This window comes from Ranitomeya variabilis, chromosome 2, assembly GCF_051348905.1.
Source record: "Ranitomeya variabilis isolate aRanVar5 chromosome 2, aRanVar5.hap1, whole genome shotgun sequence".
In the NCBI taxonomy this organism is placed as follows: domain Eukaryota; kingdom Metazoa; phylum Chordata; class Amphibia; order Anura; family Dendrobatidae; genus Ranitomeya; species Ranitomeya variabilis.
In genome coordinates this window covers 684174447-684194035 of record NC_135233.1, presented here as the reverse complement: position 1 = coordinate 684194035, position 19589 = coordinate 684174447, and the positions used below count along the sequence as shown (strand labels likewise).

The following is a 19589-nucleotide window of genomic DNA, read 5'->3' as shown; positions in this document are numbered from 1 at the left end:
CCTGTACATTTTATAAATTGTTCAAAACCACATAATGTTTTTAGAAATGACTGACATATAGTCATCTTATTGTCCCCATCATAGTTTAAAAGAGTCATACTTTCTCCTTTACAGGGTTTTCAAAGAGATGATAATAGTATCATTTTATGCAACCTTGATTTCCAGAAGATGCAAAATACCAAAGTGTGCTTCAATGGTGTGAATACATCTTGTCCTAGAACTATCAGACCTGTGCTTACGGATATATGCTTGTATTTTGTCATGCATGGCGCTATCATCCTTACAATTTTGGGAAACCTGATGGTGATCATTTCGGTTTCTCATTTCAGACAGCTTCACACGCCAACCAACTTTCTCATTTTGTCATTGGCCACTGCGGATTTCCTGCTTGGGCTCACAGTTATGCCATACAGTATGGTGAGGTCCATAACTGCATGCTGGTATTATGGTGACCTGTTTTGTAAAGTGCACAGCTGCATTGACATGACATTGTGCACTACATCCATATTTCATCTATTCTTCATTGCTGTTGACCGTTACTATGCAATATGTCATCCTCTTCATTACAGCAGGAAAATAACCATTTCTGTCATAGAACTCTATATATTTGTCAGCTGGTCTGTCCCCTGTCTGTATTCATTTGGCCTCGTTTTATCAAATGTAAACACTGAAGGATTGGAGGGGCAGGAGACACTTGTGCCTTGTATGGGGTCTTGTTCTCTTGTGTTTAACAAAATTTGGAGCATTTTCTCTGCTATGTTTTCTTTCTTTATTCCAGGAACACTCATGATTGGAATTTATATATACATTTTCTCTGTTGCAAAGAAACAAGCCAAATTAATTAATATTATTCCCAGTTCTATAAATCAGAAGAAAAACAATAAAAAGAAAATTCTTATAAATGCCGAAAACAAAGCAGCTAGAACATTGAGTTTGGTGATGGGGATTTTCATCCTTTGCTGGTTGCCCTTTTTCACTCTTACTGTGGTTGATCCGTATCTCAATTTTTTTGTTTCTGGTAATATATACAATATTGTCCTATGGCTTGGTTATTTCAATTCTGCATTTGATCCTATTATTTATGGCCTATTTTACCCTTGGTTTAAAAAATCTTTCCTTTTAATTCTCACTGGTAAAATATTAACATTAGGCTCTGCTTCTTTCAACATTGTAAACATGACATAAATTGAATACTTTGAAGCATTATTCAGCAAAAATACTGTACAGGTTGAGGTTCCACCTCTGGAATTCCCACTCAGACTGGTTGCCACCTGCATTGCTTCAATGTAAAGGTTGTCATGCTTATATGTGGCTCTCTTCCTCTGAGTCCATTGGAGATAATAGTAATCAATAATAATTTTATTTATCTAGCGCCAACATATTTGGCAGCAGTTTACAATTAATCGGGGACATGTGCAGACAATAAGTACAATACAAAGTAACACAGTTACATGAAAAGTGGGGGCCCTGCTGACAAGCTTACAATCTATAAGGAAGTAAGGGGGACACAATAGGTAGAACATGCTGTTATGTATGGTCCGGCCATCATTGTAATAAATAAGGGTTTTTAGTTTTTACATAAAAGTGCTTGAGCCAGTCATCAGCCATTATCTGTATTAGTGTAGTTACCGTGTGCTATTGGATGTATGGAGGACGTGGAGACACATGAACAGGAGGGAGCAGATTATGAATAACATTTAAAAGGAGGGAACAATAAGAGTTAGGTTATTGAGTTGAAGTGGTAAGTAGTGTTGAGCATTCCGATGCTGCAAGTATCGGGTATCGGCCGATACTTGCTGTATCGGAATTCCGATACCGGGATTCCGATACTCTTGTGGTATCGGGTATCGGGTATCGCAACAACATTAATGTTAAAATGTGTAAAAGAGAGAATTAAAATAAAAAATATCGCTATACTCACCTCTCCGACGCAGCCGGGACTTCAGCGAGGGAACCGGCAGCGTTGTTTGTTTAAAATGCGCGCTATTACTTGGTTACGTGAATTCCCGGCTTGTGATTGGTCAGGTCGGCCACGTTGCCGGGACGCGGACCAATCACAGCAAGCCGTGACGAAATTACGTCACGGCTTGCTGTGATTGGTCCGCGTCCCGGCAATATGGCCGCCCTGACCAATCACAAGCCGTGACGTCACGGGAGGCTGGACACGCGCCCATTTTAAAATGAGCGCGTCCAGCCTCCCGGCTTGTGATTGGTTGACCGCGGCGCAACCAATCACAAGCCGTGACGTCACGGGAGGCTGGACACACGCCCATTTTAAAATGAGCGCGTCCAGCCTCCCGGCTTGTGATTGGTTGACCGCGGCGCAACCAATCACAAGCCGTGACGTCACGGGAGGCTGGACACGCGCCCATTTTAAAATGAGCGCGTTCAGCCTCCCGGCTTGTGATTGGTTGACCGCGGCGCAACCAATCACAAGCCGTGACGTCACGGGAGGCTGGACACGCGCCCATTTTAAAATGAGCGCGTGTCCAGCCTCCCGTGACGTCACGGCTTGTGATTGGTTAGGGCGGCCATATTGCCGGGACGCAGACCAATCACAGCAAGCCGTGACGTAATTTCGTCACGGCTTGCTGTGATTGGTCCGCGTCCCGGCAACATGGCCGACCTGACCAATCACAAGCCGGGAATTCACGTAACCAAGTAATAGCGCGAATTTTAAACAAACAACGCTGCCGGTTCCCTCGCTGAAGTCCCGGCTGCGTCGGACAGGTGAGTATAGCGATATTTTTTATTTTAATTCTTTCTTTTACACATTTATATGGTTCCCAGGGCCTGAAGGAGAGTTTCCTCTCCTTCAGACCCTGGGAACCATCAGGAATACCGTCCGATACTTGAGTCCCATTGACTTGTATTGGTATCGGGTATCGGTATCGGATTGGATCCGATATTTTGCCGGTATCGGCCGATACTTTCCGATACCGATACTTTCAAGTATCGGACGGTATCGCTCAACACTAGTGGTAAGCTTTCCTAAAGAGATGTGTTTTTAAAGCACGCTTAAAAAATGGGGCTAGATATTAGTCAAATTGCTTTGGGTACTGCATTCCAGATCACTGGCTCAACATGAGAGATGTCTTGGAGATGGAGGTGTGAGGTTTGGGATATGGGGGATGTTAGTCTTAGATCAGTTACAGAGCAGAGGGCATGGGTAGGGTGACAGACATAAATGAGGGATGAAATATAGGGTGGTTCAAAACGTGAAAAGCTGAGATGGGTGAGAGAGATAAGTTTATATTGTATTCTGTAGTGGGTAGGCAACCAGTGTAATGACTCGCACAATATGGAGGCATCGGTAAAGCGGCTGGATAGAAATGCAACCCTGGCTGCCGCATTCAGGATGAATTGAAGAGAATAAGGTTTGGTTATAGGGAGACTAATCAGTAAATAGTTGCAGCAGTCCAGATGAGAATGGATTAGAACAACAGTAAGAGTTTTTGCCATTTCGAAGGTGAGAAAAGATCGGATTCTGGAGATGTTTTTAAGATGCACGTAAGGCTACTTTCACACATCAGGTTTTCAGTGTCAGGCTAAATCCAGCAAATGTTGGAAAAACTGCATCCGGCGCAGATTGTGAAAAACTGATGCGACGGATCCGTTTTTTTGACGGCTCTGGCTAGCCTATCTAGATTAATGGATAAAAAAAATTTGGAGCATGCTCAGTTTAAAAAAACAGATCAGGCCATCGGATCCGCCTTTTTCCAGATCCGGCACCTTCCGGCTCCCATAGGCTTCCATTCTAGCAAGCAGCCGGAAGTGGCGGATCCAGCACTTCAGGCTTTTTCGCCGGAGACAAAAAAAGTTGCTATGGACGTTTTTTCAAGAAACTGGAAGAGGCAGATTTGCCGGATCCGGCAAAAACCGGGTGAAACGCATTGTCATCCGGTGCAATCCGGCACTAATACAAGTCTTTGGGAAAAAAAACCTGATCCGGCGGCAACATTCGCCTGATCCGGTTTTTTGAAAATTAGCCGGATTTAGCCTGACACTGAAAACCTGATGTGTGAAAGCAGCCTAACATGAGCTACTCCATTTTAGATGTAAGGAATAAAGGAAAGTTCTGTGTCAATTATGGCCCCAAAACGTCGAGCGTGCTGCTTGGAAGTTATGGTTGAACCACCCATCAAAATAATTGCAATATAGAGTATAGGTAGGTTAGTAAAGCGAGAAAAGATGAGAAGTTCAGTTTTGGAGAGACTCAGTTTCAGGTAGAGGGAGTACATGGTGTTAGAGACAGCGGACAGACAGTATTTTATAATTAAGTGGGGGTGATGTCAGGAGAAAAAGTGTATGATTGGGTGTCATCAGCATAGAGATGATACTGTAAACCAAATCTGCTGATGGTTTGTCCAATAGGGGCAGTGTATAGAGACAAGAAGGGGGTTTAGTACTGAGCCTAGAGGAATGCCGAGAGTAAGGGGAAGAGAAGAGGAGATACAGTGAAGGAACAGTCAGAGAGGTAGAAGGAGAAGCAGGAGAAAGCAGTATCCTTGAGGCCGATTTTGCTAGCATTTCTTCTGCGGTGTTGCTATCAGTGTGTCAAGAGTGGGAGAAGAGGGCTTCATTGACAATTCAACACAATGGGCAGCACTTAGAACACATTTTATAAGTGGTCATAAACTTGTAAATAACTCATGAAAGAATAAGGTTACATTAAAACCAAGCACATCATTGTTTTTCTTGTGAAATTCTAAATAAGTTTGATGTGTCACATGACCCTCTTCCCATTGAAAAAAATAAAGTTGGATCCAAATTTGCCAACTTCAAAATGGCCGCCATGGTCACCACCCATCTTGAAAAGTTTTTCCCCTCCCATATACTAATGTGCCACAAACAGGAAGTTGATATTACCATTCCCATTCTATTTAGGTGTATCCATATAAATGGCCCACCCTGTGTTTATCTGTATAACAAGTATATGTTTAGATTTTCATGCATGTCTCTTTCACTGTACATTTTGCATGGAACCACTGATGAATTGCTAAACAATATAGCTTCATAATGTGTGTATATAGCCTTTAATGCATGATTGTTTTTACATATAAGATACCATCATTTTTGGTGTGACATACATGCATGTCAAATAATACAATTATAGTCACTTGATGATCCTCCCTTTGTTTATATATATATATATATATATATATATATATATATATATATATATATATATATATATACATATATATATGATACCATTGTTTCCGGCAGTATCTCCAGCCTTTTTGTGGGACCTTACATTGAACCACCAGCAAGTGCGCCCACTTGCCTACCTTCTGTCTTTTTTAATGTAATCTAATATATAAAGCTGAATGTGTGTGTGTGTGTATGTATGTATGTATGTATGTATGTATGTCCGGGATTGGCATCTGAACCGTAGCAGCTACAGCCACAAAATTTTGCACAGTCACACGTCTGGACCCCGAGAGCGTCATAGGCTATGTTGTGAGGTGAAATTTTAACCCCGCGCTTTCCAATTCACCAAACAATTTTGCCCCTATCTACATAATGGGGAAAAAGTGAAAGGAAAAGTGTTGGAGGCGTCGCAGCTACAGGCACAAAATTTTGCACAGTCACACGTCTGGACCCTGAGAGCGTCAAAGCTATATTGTGAGGTGAAATTTTAACCCCGCGCTTTCCAAGTCACCAAACAATTTTGCCCCTATCTACATAATGGGGAAAAAATGAAAGGAAAAGTGTTGGAGGCAAATTAACAGCTGCCAGATGTGAACAAGGGGGACTTAAAGAATGACAGCGATGGCACCAAAGAGTATATACTGTACAGTTGCTAAGGTGGGGCCCCAACATGGGATAATCACACCACCACGGGGATATGAACACACACACAAAATGCGCCACACACTACCACGTGCTCGAACACATATACCACCCTCAGTGCACATTTCACCACACATACACCAACCTCGCCACATAAAAGTAGAAACACAAAAGTCGCCGCTCAAAACTCGCCACGCGCAAAACTCTCCACATGCAAAACTCGCCACACGTGCAAAACTCGCCACACGCAAAACTTGCACACGCAGAAAAATTGCCACACGCAGAAAAATTGCCACATGCACAAAAGTTGCAACACATGCAAAAGTTGCCTCACACAAAACTTGCACATACTCAAAAGGCACCACACATAAAACTCGCCACGCGCAAAACTCGCCATGCGCAAAACTTGCTGCACACAACTTGCTACACTAACCTGTCACATGCAACTCGACACACAAAAAGTTGCTACACGCATGTCGCCACACAAAACTCATCTCACAAAAGTCCCTACATGCATGTCGCCACACGCAACTCAACACACACAACTTGACACACGAAACTCGCCCTAAAACACACACAAGTCTGGTATCCTTCAAAAATAAAAATCTGATTAATAAGCAGACAAACTACAAGAGCAACAAATGTACCATATAGGAATCCGGCAGCTGTCAGTCACATGACCAGTCTATTATGTGTATGTGTGAGCTAATATATACTGCCAGGGGGTGGGCTTACTGTTGGCTGGGGATTTATCAGGCTGCCATTTTAGCTTACAAATACTGAGGTAAAAATACTGACCAAATAACGTGTGAACGAGGGCTAATACAGGAGGAGATGGCATACAGCTATATACTATATACAGGAGATGACACACAGGTATATACTATTTACAGGGGAGATGACACACAGGTATATACTATATACAGGAGGAGATGACACACAGATATATACTATATACAGGAGAGATGACACACAGGTATATACTATATAGAGGAGGAGATGACATACAGGTACATACTACATACAGGAGGAGATGACATACAGGTATATACTATATACAGGAGGAGATGACACACAGGTATATACTATATACAGGAGCAGATTACCTACAGGTATATAGTATATACAGGAGGAGATGACACAGGTATATGCTATGTATAGGAGGAGATGACATACAGGTATATACTATATACAGGAGATGACACACAGATATATACTATATATAGGTGAGATGACACACAGGTATATACTATATACAGGAGATTACATACAGGTATATCTAATATATAAAGCTGAATGTGTGTATGTATGTATGTGTGTATGTCCGGGATTGGCATCTGTACCGTCGCAGCTACAGCCACAAAATTTTGCACAGTCACACGTCTGGACCCCGAGAGCGTCATAGGCTATGTTGTGAGGTGAAATTTTAACCCCGCGCGTTCCAATTCACCAAACAATTTTGCTCCTATCTACATAATGGGGAAAAAGTGAAGGGAAAAGTGTTGGAGGAAAATTGACAGCTGCCAGATGTGAACAATGAGGACTTAAAGAATGAGAGCGATGGCGACAAAGAGTATATACCGTACAGTTGCTAAGGTGGGGCCCCGACATGGGATACTCACCACACACGGGGATATGAACACAAACACAAAATGCGCCACACACTACCACGTGCTTGAACACATATACCACCCTCAGCACACATTTCACCACACACACACACCAACCTCGCCACATAAAAGTCGAAACACAAAAGTCACCACTCAAAACTCGCTACATGCAAAACTCGCCATATGCAAAACTAGGCTCACGCAAAACTCGCCACACGTGCAAAACTCACCTCATGGAAAACTCACCTCATGCAAAACTTGCACACACAGAAAAATTGCCACATGTACAAAAGTTGCACCACATGCAAAAGTTGCCTCACACAAAACTTGCACATACTCAAAATGCACCACACATAAAACTCGCCACGCGCAAAACTCGCCATGCACAAATCTTGCTGCACACAACTTGCTACACTAACCTGTCACATGCAACTCAACACACAAAATGTTGCTACACGCATGTCGCCACACAAAACTCATCTCACAAAAGTCGCTACATGCATGTCGCCACACGCAACTCAACACACACAACTTGACACATAAAACTCGCCCTAAAACACACACAAGTCTGGTATTGTCCTTCAAAAATAAAAATCTGATTAATAAGCAAACTACAAGAGCAACAAATGTACCATATAGGAAATACGGCAGCTGTCAGTCACATGACCTGTCTATTATGTGTATGTGTGAGCTAATATATACTGCCAGGGGGGAGGGCTTCCTGTTGGCTGGGGATTTATCAGGCTGCCAATAGCAACCAATCACAGCTCAGCTTCTATTTTGCTACAGTTAATTAACCTGAGCTCTGATTGGTTAATATAGGCAACAAAGACATTCTCAGTATAACAAAGCTAATATATGTTGTGAAATGCTTCTATTTGCTTAGTTTTTGCCTTTTAATAATTACATTTCTATCTATTTGTTTTGTGGTTTTTGTGTGCAGAATAAATTTTTGTTAACACATTCTATTTTGCTAACAGCAGTCATTAACCCGGGCGAAGCCGGGTAGTACAGCTAGTCTAATATATAAAGCTGAATGTGTGTGTGTGTGTATGTATGTATGTATGTATGTATGTCCGGGATTGGCATCTGAACCGTAGCAGCTACAGCCACAAAATTTTGCACAGTCACACGTCTGGACCCCGAGAGCGTCATAGGCTATGTTGTGAGGTGAAATTTTAACCCCGCGCTTTCCAATTCACCAAACAATTTTGCCCCTATCTACATAATGGGGAAAAAGTGAAAGGAAAAGTGTTGGAGGCGTCGCAGCTACAGGCACAAAATTTTGCACAGTCACACGTCTGGACCCTGAGAGCGTCAAAGCTATATTGTGAGGTGAAATTTTAACCCCGCGCTTTCCAAGTCACCAAACAATTTTGCCCCTATCTACATAATGGGGAAAAAATGAAAGGAAAAGTGTTGGAGGCAAATTAACAGCTGCCAGATGTGAACAAGGGGGACTTAAAGAATGACAGCGATGGCACCAAAGAGTATATACTGTACAGTTGCTAAGGTGGGGCCCCAACATGGGATAATCACACCACCACGGGGATATGAACACACACACAAAATGCGCCACACACTACCACGTGCTCGAACACATATACCACCCTCAGTGCACATTTCACCACACATACACCAACCTCGCCACATAAAAGTAGAAACACAAAAGTCGCCGCTCAAAACTCGCCACGCGCAAAACTCTCCACATGCAAAACTCGCCACACGTGCAAAACTCGCCACACGCAAAACTTGCACACGCAGAAAAATTGCCACACGCAGAAAAATTGCCACATGCACAAAAGTTGCAACACATGCAAAAGTTGCCTCACACAAAACTTGCACATACTCAAAAGGCACCACACATAAAACTCGCCACGCGCAAAACTCGCCATGCGCAAAACTTGCTGCACACAACTTGCTACACTAACCTGTCACATGCAACTCGACACACAAAAAGTTGCTACACGCATGTCGCCACACAAAACTCATCTCACAAAAGTCCCTACATGCATGTCGCCACACGCAACTCAACACACACAACTTGACACACGAAACTCGCCCTAAAACACACACAAGTCTGGTATCCTTCAAAAATAAAAATCTGATTAATAAGCAGACAAACTACAAGAGCAACAAATGTACCATATAGGAATCCGGCAGCTGTCAGTCACATGACCAGTCTATTATGTGTATGTGTGAGCTAATATATACTGCCAGGGGGTGGGCTTACTGTTGGCTGGGGATTTATCAGGCTGCCATTTTAGCTTACAAATACTGAGGTAAAAATACTGACCAAATAACGTGTGAACGAGGGCTAATACAGGAGGAGATGGCATACAGCTATATACTATATACAGGAGATGACACACAGGTATATACTATTTACAGGGGAGATGACACACAGGTATATACTATATACAGGAGGAGATGACACACAGATATATACTATATACAGGAGAGATGACACACAGGTATATACTATATAGAGGAGGAGATGACATACAGGTACATACTACATACAGGAGGAGATGACATACAGGTATATACTATATACAGGAGGAGATGACACACAGGTATATACTATATACAGGAGCAGATTACCTACAGGTATATAGTATATACAGGAGGAGATGACACAGGTATATGCTATGTATAGGAGGAGATGACATACAGGTATATACTATATACAGGAGATGACACACAGATATATACTATATATAGGTGAGATGACACACAGGTATATACTATATACAGGAGATTACATACAGGTATATCTAATATATAAAGCTGAATGTGTGTATGTATGTATGTGTGTATGTCCGGGATTGGCATCTGTACCGTCGCAGCTACAGCCACAAAATTTTGCACAGTCACACGTCTGGACCCCGAGAGCGTCATAGGCTATGTTGTGAGGTGAAATTTTAACCCCGCGCGTTCCAATTCACCAAACAATTTTGCTCCTATCTACATAATGGGGAAAAAGTGAAGGGAAAAGTGTTGGAGGAAAATTGACAGCTGCCAGATGTGAACAATGAGGACTTAAAGAATGAGAGCGATGGCGACAAAGAGTATATACCGTACAGTTGCTAAGGTGGGGCCCCGACATGGGATACTCACCACACACGGGGATATGAACACAAACACAAAATGCGCCACACACTACCACGTGCTTGAACACATATACCACCCTCAGCACACATTTCACCACACACACACACCAACCTCGCCACATAAAAGTCGAAACACAAAAGTCACCACTCAAAACTCGCTACATGCAAAACTCGCCATATGCAAAACTAGGCTCACGCAAAACTCGCCACACGTGCAAAACTCACCTCATGGAAAACTCACCTCATGCAAAACTTGCACACACAGAAAAATTGCCACATGTACAAAAGTTGCACCACATGCAAAAGTTGCCTCACACAAAACTTGCACATACTCAAAATGCACCACACATAAAACTCGCCACGCGCAAAACTCGCCATGCACAAATCTTGCTGCACACAACTTGCTACACTAACCTGTCACATGCAACTCAACACACAAAATGTTGCTACACGCATGTCGCCACACAAAACTCATCTCACAAAAGTCGCTACATGCATGTCGCCACACGCAACTCAACACACACAACTTGACACATAAAACTCGCCCTAAAACACACACAAGTCTGGTATTGTCCTTCAAAAATAAAAATCTGATTAATAAGCAAACTACAAGAGCAACAAATGTACCATATAGGAAATACGGCAGCTGTCAGTCACATGACCTGTCTATTATGTGTATGTGTGAGCTAATATATACTGCCAGGGGGAGGGCTTCCTGTTGGCTGGGGATTTATCAGGCTGCCAATAGCAACCAATCACAGCTCAGCTTCTATTTTGCTACAGTTAATTAACCTGAGCTCTGATTGGTTAATATAGGCAACAAAGACATTCTCAGTATAACAAAGCTAATATATGTTGTGAAATGCTTCTATTTGCTTAGTTTTTGCCTTTTAATAATTACATTTCTATCTATTTGTTTTGTGGTTTTTGTGTGCAGAATAAATTTTTGTTAACACATTCTATTTTGCTAACAGCAGTCATTAACCCGGGCGAAGCCGGGTAGTACAGCTAGTCTAATATATAAAGCTGAATGTGTGTGTGTGTGTATGTATGTATGTATGTATGTATGTCCGGGATTGGCATCTGAACCGTAGCAGCTACAGCCACAAAATTTTGCACAGTCACACGTCTGGACCCCGAGAGCGTCATAGGCTATGTTGTGAGGTGAAATTTTAACCCCGCGCTTTCCAATTCACCAAACAATTTTGCCCCTATCTACATAATGGGGAAAAAGTGAAAGGAAAAGTGTTGGAGGCGTCGCAGCTACAGGCACAAAATTTTGCACAGTCACACGTCTGGACCCTGAGAGCGTCAAAGCTATATTGTGAGGTGAAATTTTAACCCCGCGCTTTCCAAGTCACCAAACAATTTTGCCCCTATCTACATAATGGGGAAAAAATGAAAGGAAAAGTGTTGGAGGCAAATTAACAGCTGCCAGATGTGAACAAGGGGGACTTAAAGAATGACAGCGATGGCACCAAAGAGTATATACTGTACAGTTGCTAAGGTGGGGCCCCAACATGGGATAATCACACCACCACGGGGATATGAACACACACACAAAATGCGCCACACACTACCACGTGCTCGAACACATATACCACCCTCAGTGCACATTTCACCACACATACACCAACCTCGCCACATAAAAGTAGAAACACAAAAGTCGCCACTCAAAACTCGCCACGCGCAAAACTCTCCACATGCAAAACTCGCCACACGTGCAAAACTCGCCACACGCAAAACTTGCACACGCAGAAAAATTGCCACACGCAGAAAAATTGCCACATGCACAAAAGTTGCAACACATGCAAAAGTTGCCTCACACAAAACTTGCACATACTCAAAAGGCACCACACATAAAACTCGCCACGCGCAAAACTCGCCATGCGCAAAACTTGCTGCACACAACTTGCTACACTAACCTGTCACATGCAACTCGACACACAAAAAGTTGCTACACGCATGTCGCCACACAAAACTCATCTCACAAAAGTCCCTACATGCATGTCGCCACACGCAACTCAACACACACAACTTGACACACGAAACTCGCCCTAAAACACACACAAGTCTGGTATCCTTCAAAAATAAAAATCTGATTAATAAGCAGACAAACTACAAGAGCAACAAATGTACCATATAGGAATCCGGCAGCTGTCAGTCACATGACCAGTCTATTATGTGTATGTGTGAGCTAATATATACTGCCAGGGGGTGGGCTTACTGTTGGCTGGGGATTTATCAGGCTGCCATTTTAGCTTACAAATACTGAGGTAAAAATACTGACCAAATAACGTGTGAACGAGGGCTAATACAGGAGGAGATGGCATACAGCTATATACTATATACAGGAGATGACACACAGGTATATACTATTTACAGGGGAGATGACACACAGGTATATACTATATACAGGAGGAGATGACACACAGATATATACTATATACAGGAGAGATGACACACAGGTATATACTATATAGAGGAGGAGATGACATACAGGTACATACTACATACAGGAGGAGATGACATACAGGTATATACTATATACAGGAGGAGATGACACACAGGTATATACTATATACAGGAGCAGATTACCTACAGGTATATAGTATATACAGGAGGAGATGACACAGGTATATGCTATGTATAGGAGGAGATGACATACAGGTATATACTATATACAGGAGATGACACACAGATATATATTATATATAGGTGAGATGACACACAGGTATATACTATATACAGGAGATTACATACAGGTATATCTAATATATAAAGCTGAATGTGTGTATGTATGTATGTGTGTATGTCCGGGATTGGCATCTGTACCGTCGCAGCTACAGCCACAAAATTTTGCACAGTCACACGTCTGGACCCCGAGAGCGTCATAGGCTATGTTGTGAGGTGAAATTTTAACCCCGCGCGTTCCAATTCACCAAACAATTTTGCTCCTATCTACATAATGGGGAAAAAGTGAAGGGAAAAGTGTTGGAGGAAAATTGACAGCTGCCAGATGTGAACAATGAGGACTTAAAGAATGAGAGCGATGGCGACAAAGAGTATATACCGTACAGTTGCTAAGGTGGGGCCCCGACATGGGATACTCACCACACACGGGGATATGAACACAAACACAAAATGCGCCACACACTACCACGTGCTTGAACACATATACCACCCTCAGCACACATTTCACCACACACACACACCAACCTCGCCACATAAAAGTTGAAACACAAAAGTCACCACTCAAAACTCGCTACATGCAAAACTCGCCATATGCAAAACTAGGCTCACGCAAAACTCGCCACACGTGCAAAACTCACCTCATGGAAAACTCACCTCATGCAAAACTTGCACACACAGAAAAATTGCCACATGTACAAAAGTTGCACCACATGCAAAAGTTGCCTCACACAAAACTTGCACATACTCAAAATGCACCACACATAAAACTCGCCACGCGCAAAACTCGCCATGCACAAATCTTGCTGCACACAACTTGCTACACTAACCTGTCACATGCAACTCAACACACAAAATGTTGCTACACGCATGTCGCCACACAAAACTCATCTCACAAAAGTCGCTACATGCATGTCGCCACACGCAACTCAACACACACAACTTGACACATAAAACTCGCCCTAAAACACACACAAGTCTGGTATTGTCCTTCAAAAATAAAAATCTGATTAATAAGCAAACTACAAGAGCAACAAATGTACCATATAGGAAATACGGCAGCTGTCAGTCACATGACCTGTCTATTATGTGTATGTGTGAGCTAATATATACTGCCAGGGGGGAGGGCTTCCTGTTGGCTGGGGATTTATCAGGCTGCCAATAGCAACCAATCACAGCTCAGCTTCTATTTTGCTACAGTTAATTAACCTGAGCTCTGATTGGTTAATATAGGCAGCAAAGACATTCTCAGTATAACAAAGCTAATATATGTTGTGAAATGCTTCTATTTGCTTAGTTTTTGCCTTTTAATAATTACATTTCTATCTATTTGTTTTGTGGTTTTTGTGTGCAGAATAAATTTTTGTTAACACATTCTATTTTGCTAACAGCAGTCATTAACCCGGGCGAAGCCGGGTAGTACAGCTAGTTCTCAATAAAATGTATAAATTTTTTATAGTAGCATTGAAATGGTTCTCCATTTTTTTTTAAGGTGGAGGTGTTAGTCTGTTCCTTTCATCACAATGTGCTTTTCAGGTTATCACTTGTACCCTGTACACTTACTGTATGTTTCCTTCCTTTGAAATCCACTCTGGTAGACTCTTCAAACCCTTCACCCTGCGAGTGTTGGTTGTATATTACCCTCCGAGCTCCTCTCGTCTGTTTCTGGTTCACTTTTCCTCCTGGCTTCCATCCACTTTCTATCCTGTGACATTGGTACTCTCATCATGGGGGACTTTAACATCCCCATTGATGATTTGCTCTCCCAATCTGTCACTCATCTTCTTTCTCTAACCTCCTCCTTCAGCCTTTAACAGCTTACTAAAGGTACCTTCACACGAAACGACTTTGTAACGATATCGCTAGCGATCCGTGACGTTGCAGCGTCCTCGCTAGCGATATTGTTTAGTTTGACACGCAGCAGCGATCAGGATCCTGCTGTGATGTCGCTGGTCGCTGAATAAAGGCCAGAACTTTATTTGGTCGTCCGATCGCCGTGTATTGTTGTGTTTGATAGCAAAAGCAACGATACCAGCGATGTTTTACACTGGTAACCAGGGTAAACATCGGGTTACCAAGCGCAGGGCCGCGCTTAGTAACCCGATGTTTACCCTGGTTACCAGCGTAAAAGTAAAAAAAACAAACAGTACATACTCACCTGCGCGTCCCCCAGCGTCTGCTTCCTGACACTGACTGAGCGCCGGCCGTAAAGTGAAAGTGAAAGCACAGCGGTGACGTCACTGCTGTGCTGTTAGGGCCGGAGCTCAGTCAGTGTCAGGAAGCAGACGCCGGGGGACGCGCAGGTGAGTATGTACTGTTTGTTTTTTTTACTTTTACGCTGGTAACGAGGGTAAACATCGGATTACTAAGCGCGGCCCTGCGCTTAGCAACCCGATGTTTACCCTGGTTACCCGGGGACCTCGGCATCGTTGGTCGCTGGAGAGCAGTCTGTGTGACAGCTCCCCAGCGATCAAACAGCGACGCTGCAGCGATCGGCATCGTTGTCGCTATCGCTGCAGCGTCGCTTCATGTGAAGGTGTCGGGGTCGTAATAACGACAATTAATCCTCATTCACCAGTCATTCCAAATTGTAATGTGAGCGCAGAACTTCTGGTACCGGAAAAAGAAATGATTCAGACACGTAGCTGATTCAATCTTTGCTGATGCTCTTGCGTTCACCTCAGTGAGGAGCTGAGCAGCAACTGTGCTTTATTTTTCAATACATAGTACTAAAAAGGGAATGCAATGGGTGGGGTTTAAGCAGCATACATCTAGTGCTCAGTCCTTTTGATTCGTCGAACGTCTCCTGGTGAATTCCTCCTCTTCTTCTCATTCTTTTCGTTTCGTTTCCAAAGAAATGAATCATCCCTCCAGACACAAACCAGAAACGAAACTGAACCCTGGCGGCCATCTTTAAATACAATTACATTTGCATTAACTAGCAGATAGGAAAAACTTATTGTTTCACAGTATAAAAGTATAGCAGTACAAAAAGAGTATAAAGATTTATATAAAAGTACAAAGGTATATAAGAAAATACATTTTCACCTTGACAATCCCCCCTAAACACTAAGTTTTTCCCTTAAAGAAGGATCCTTCGAGACTGTCCATGTGATGGGAAAAGGGGAGGTGGATTTCTTCATCCAGACACCTCAGAAACTCTCCCCTAGCGATAGGCCTCCAGGCAGCTGAACCCTTCACTAACCTCACATGGAGTTCTCCCACTGTCCCTAAACTAGATCTCTTAACATCATCTGAGAATGGGGGGTTTTGTCTACTCTCTTAAGAGGAATGTACTTCGGGATCTCCCCTGGATAAGTACCATTGTACTCTGGTGGGTCTACTTCTTGATTGAGGAAGGTGCCAGTCGGAGTTGCTTTGGCAATGACCTTTTTGTACAAAGGAATAACACAACAGAGAATTATCGATCCAATTACAAGGAGGGCAATCAGTACCAGACAGGCCTGTTGAAAGAATCCCTTGAGCCCACCCAACCAACTGGAAAAGAAGGATGTATCTACTCCGGCATTAGTTTTCAATTCTGCTGCTAACCCAGTTATCTTTTTAAGGGCTATCATAGTTTTTCCATTCACTCCAGTGTTCTGAGGGATATAGGTACAACACTCCTCTCCTACCATCCCACAGACTCCTCCTTTCTCAGCTAAAATCATATCAAGGGCTAGTCGGTTTTGAAGAGTCATTCTAGTGTTAGGGCCCAATTCTTCAACTATACCCTGGAAGGCATCTTGGCTAAAATTGACAAACCTTTGTTCACTGTAATATATGTAATTGATCCATTCAACATTTTTATTAATCTGCACCTGTGGGATTATAGAAGCAAAGCCGGCATAAATCTGGTTCTGGGCTTTAAACTGGTCAGGTACCCCCCTTGGCACTCCAATAGCATCAATATATACTAGTGGATCTTCTTCATAACTCATATGGAGCTGATCGAGACTTCTCCTCTTTCTGGTAGGTTCATCAGGTATCTTTGGATCCCAAGGTAAAATTGTGAACTGCATGGCTAGTTTAACAAGGGTGCATTGGCCTATCCAGGCATTAGGCAACCTAGGACGGAGCTTACCATCCCCACATAACCAATAAATGTCGTACATATAATGTGTATGTTTGATTAGCAAGTCAGTATCTAAAGAACTGTTCTCCCTGCAGAAACCTGTCTCGAAGATCCCTACTGGTGTACCTATAGTGTTATAGGAATTGTAGCAGGTGTAATTGTCAGCTAATGCGATTACTTCTCCTGGGACCTTTAGTTTGGGTTTCTCATGAATTAATGGGACATAGTCTGGGCAATCAGTGGGCTTCAAACCTTTCAACAGATTCATAACACAGACAGTGATGTTGTCATCAGGGAAAAGCAATGCATGTGTGTATAGATGTGTATTCGCAGCAGCACAAGCAATACATCCTACAGAGATATTCTGGACTCTTACATTGTATCTCACCCATTCTAACCATAGGTTTTTCCTTGGGGCTGTTTGTGTTTCTATGGAGAAAACCTCTTGCCAACTGAGACCTGGAATGGGTATTACTTCATTAACTATATTTTGCAAACGCTCACCTGGGCCTGTTTTAGGTGTACTGGTAACAGGGGCCTTGGTTGGTCTAGAGCTAATATCCTGGAGCTGTATATGGCCTAAATACGCATAGGGTCCAGCACTAAATACATAATTATAATGCCTTCCTAATACGAACGTCTGCAGATCAGCAGATTGGGCCTTCTCCAGATTCAGGAGGAGGGGGTGACAACTTCTACCCCATTTACAGCCCCTAAGTGGTTGCAGAAGGGCTGTTAGATGCATTCTCTCACGAAGACTCCTACCCGTCCTATCCTTAGGGAACATAGCTTCGCTAGGTTTATATCCCCAATCTTTCCCTGTACTCCAGGCAGCATCTGTCCAATAATGACAATTATTGTTGTATTGTCTGGTAACACACATATAAAACTGGATAGTTCCCTCTACTATCCGTTCAGTCTCAAGGCACTTGACTACATCACAGAAATCAAATCGCCAGATATTCACCGGGGCTGTCAGATTTACCCAGAGAATAGTGGGGCCAGAATTCTTATTTACAACAGGGGCCGAAGAGGTAGGGGCGAGGATGGCCCCCAGTCCCAAGGTCAAAAACAGCAACATTTCCCTTCAGTCACTTCTGTGACTAAACACTGGTTCGGTCTCTTTTGCAGTGTGAAGCGTGAATCCAGGTGCTCTTTCCTTCAAGTTTTACTGCAGTGGGGGTAACCAGGATCACCGTGTGGGGTCCTTCAAATCTTGGCTGGAGACAATCTCTGCGCACAAACTTTTTCACATACACCAGGTCTCCTGGCACAAAGTCATGGACCACGTCACCTGTGGATTCTGGAAGAGAAGCAGAAACTGTAGAGTGGGTGTTAGACAGTTCCTTAGACAATGCAATCACAAATTGTACAACTTTATCATTTGTCTCAGACAACTCTTGAGGCCTAATATCTCCTATTTTAGGTGGAGCACCGAAAAGAATCTCAAAGGGAGTCAGGCCGTGTTTTCCCTGTGGGGTGTGTCTGATATGGTATAAGACCACAGGGAGCAAATCTGGCCATGGGAGTGGGTGGTCCTGGCTCATTTTAAGCAACTGTGTCTTAATTGTGGAGTTCATTCTCTCAACTTTGGCTGAACTGGAGGGGTGATAAGGGGTGTGCAGACCCAAATCTGTCCCTAACATGTGCCACAATTCCTCGTAGACATTGGCAGTGAAGGCTGGGCCTTGATCTGATTCAACGACTTCGGGTATTCCAAATCTGCACGAAATTTCAGTGATGAGCTTCTTAGCTGTAGTTTTGGCAGTCATATTGGTCACTGGGTAGGCTTCAGGCCATCCTGAGAACATATCCACAGCCACTAGGACGTACTCATACTTTCCTGACTTGGGCATTTGAATATGATCAACCTGGATTCTCTGCCAAGGGTAATCTGGTTTGGCAAGATGCTGAAGTGGAACCTTGGCGGTGGCTGTTGGGTTACAGATGGCAGAGACTGGGCAGGCTCTTGAGTAAGCGGTGACAGTGGTAGAGATTCCTGGGGCCCAGTAGAGCTTCTTGATACAGGCTAGTGCTTGGTTCTTTCCTCGATGAGTTGATCCATGAGCCCATGCTGCAACGGCTGGATACATTCTTTTGGGTAGACAGGGTTTCCCATCCACCTTATAGAGTCTAGGAAATTCGTATTGTCCGGCCGAACTACGATTCCCATGAATGGCTCCTGCAGCTTCCCACTGTTTCTTTTCTTCTCTAGAAGTCAACTTTTGTTCTTCCCACAATCTTTCTTCAGGTGGTCGAGCTGGCTTCCAGCCAGATCCGGTGGCAGGGTATTCCATTTCCATG

The 19589-nt window shown here is 43.2% G+C and overlaps 1 protein-coding gene across 1 annotated transcript; it reads left to right on the top strand.

Annotated features, from left to right (window-relative positions):
- The first annotated feature begins 168 nt into the window (after positions 1–168).
- On the top strand, positions 169–1185 carry LOC143803920 (trace amine-associated receptor 4-like). The gene has a single exon (XM_077281680.1). It carries the CDS (start codon positions 169–171, stop codon positions 1183–1185), a length of 1017 nt encoding a protein of 338 aa, XP_077137795.1.
- The last annotated feature ends 18404 nt before the right edge of the window (positions 1186–19589 follow it).

Bases quoted from the DNA above. Each gene is read 5' to 3' on its own strand.
- LOC143803920 (XM_077281680.1), top strand. From the start codon at position 169: ATGCAAAATACCAAAGTGTGCTTCAATGGTGTGAATACATCTTGTCCT.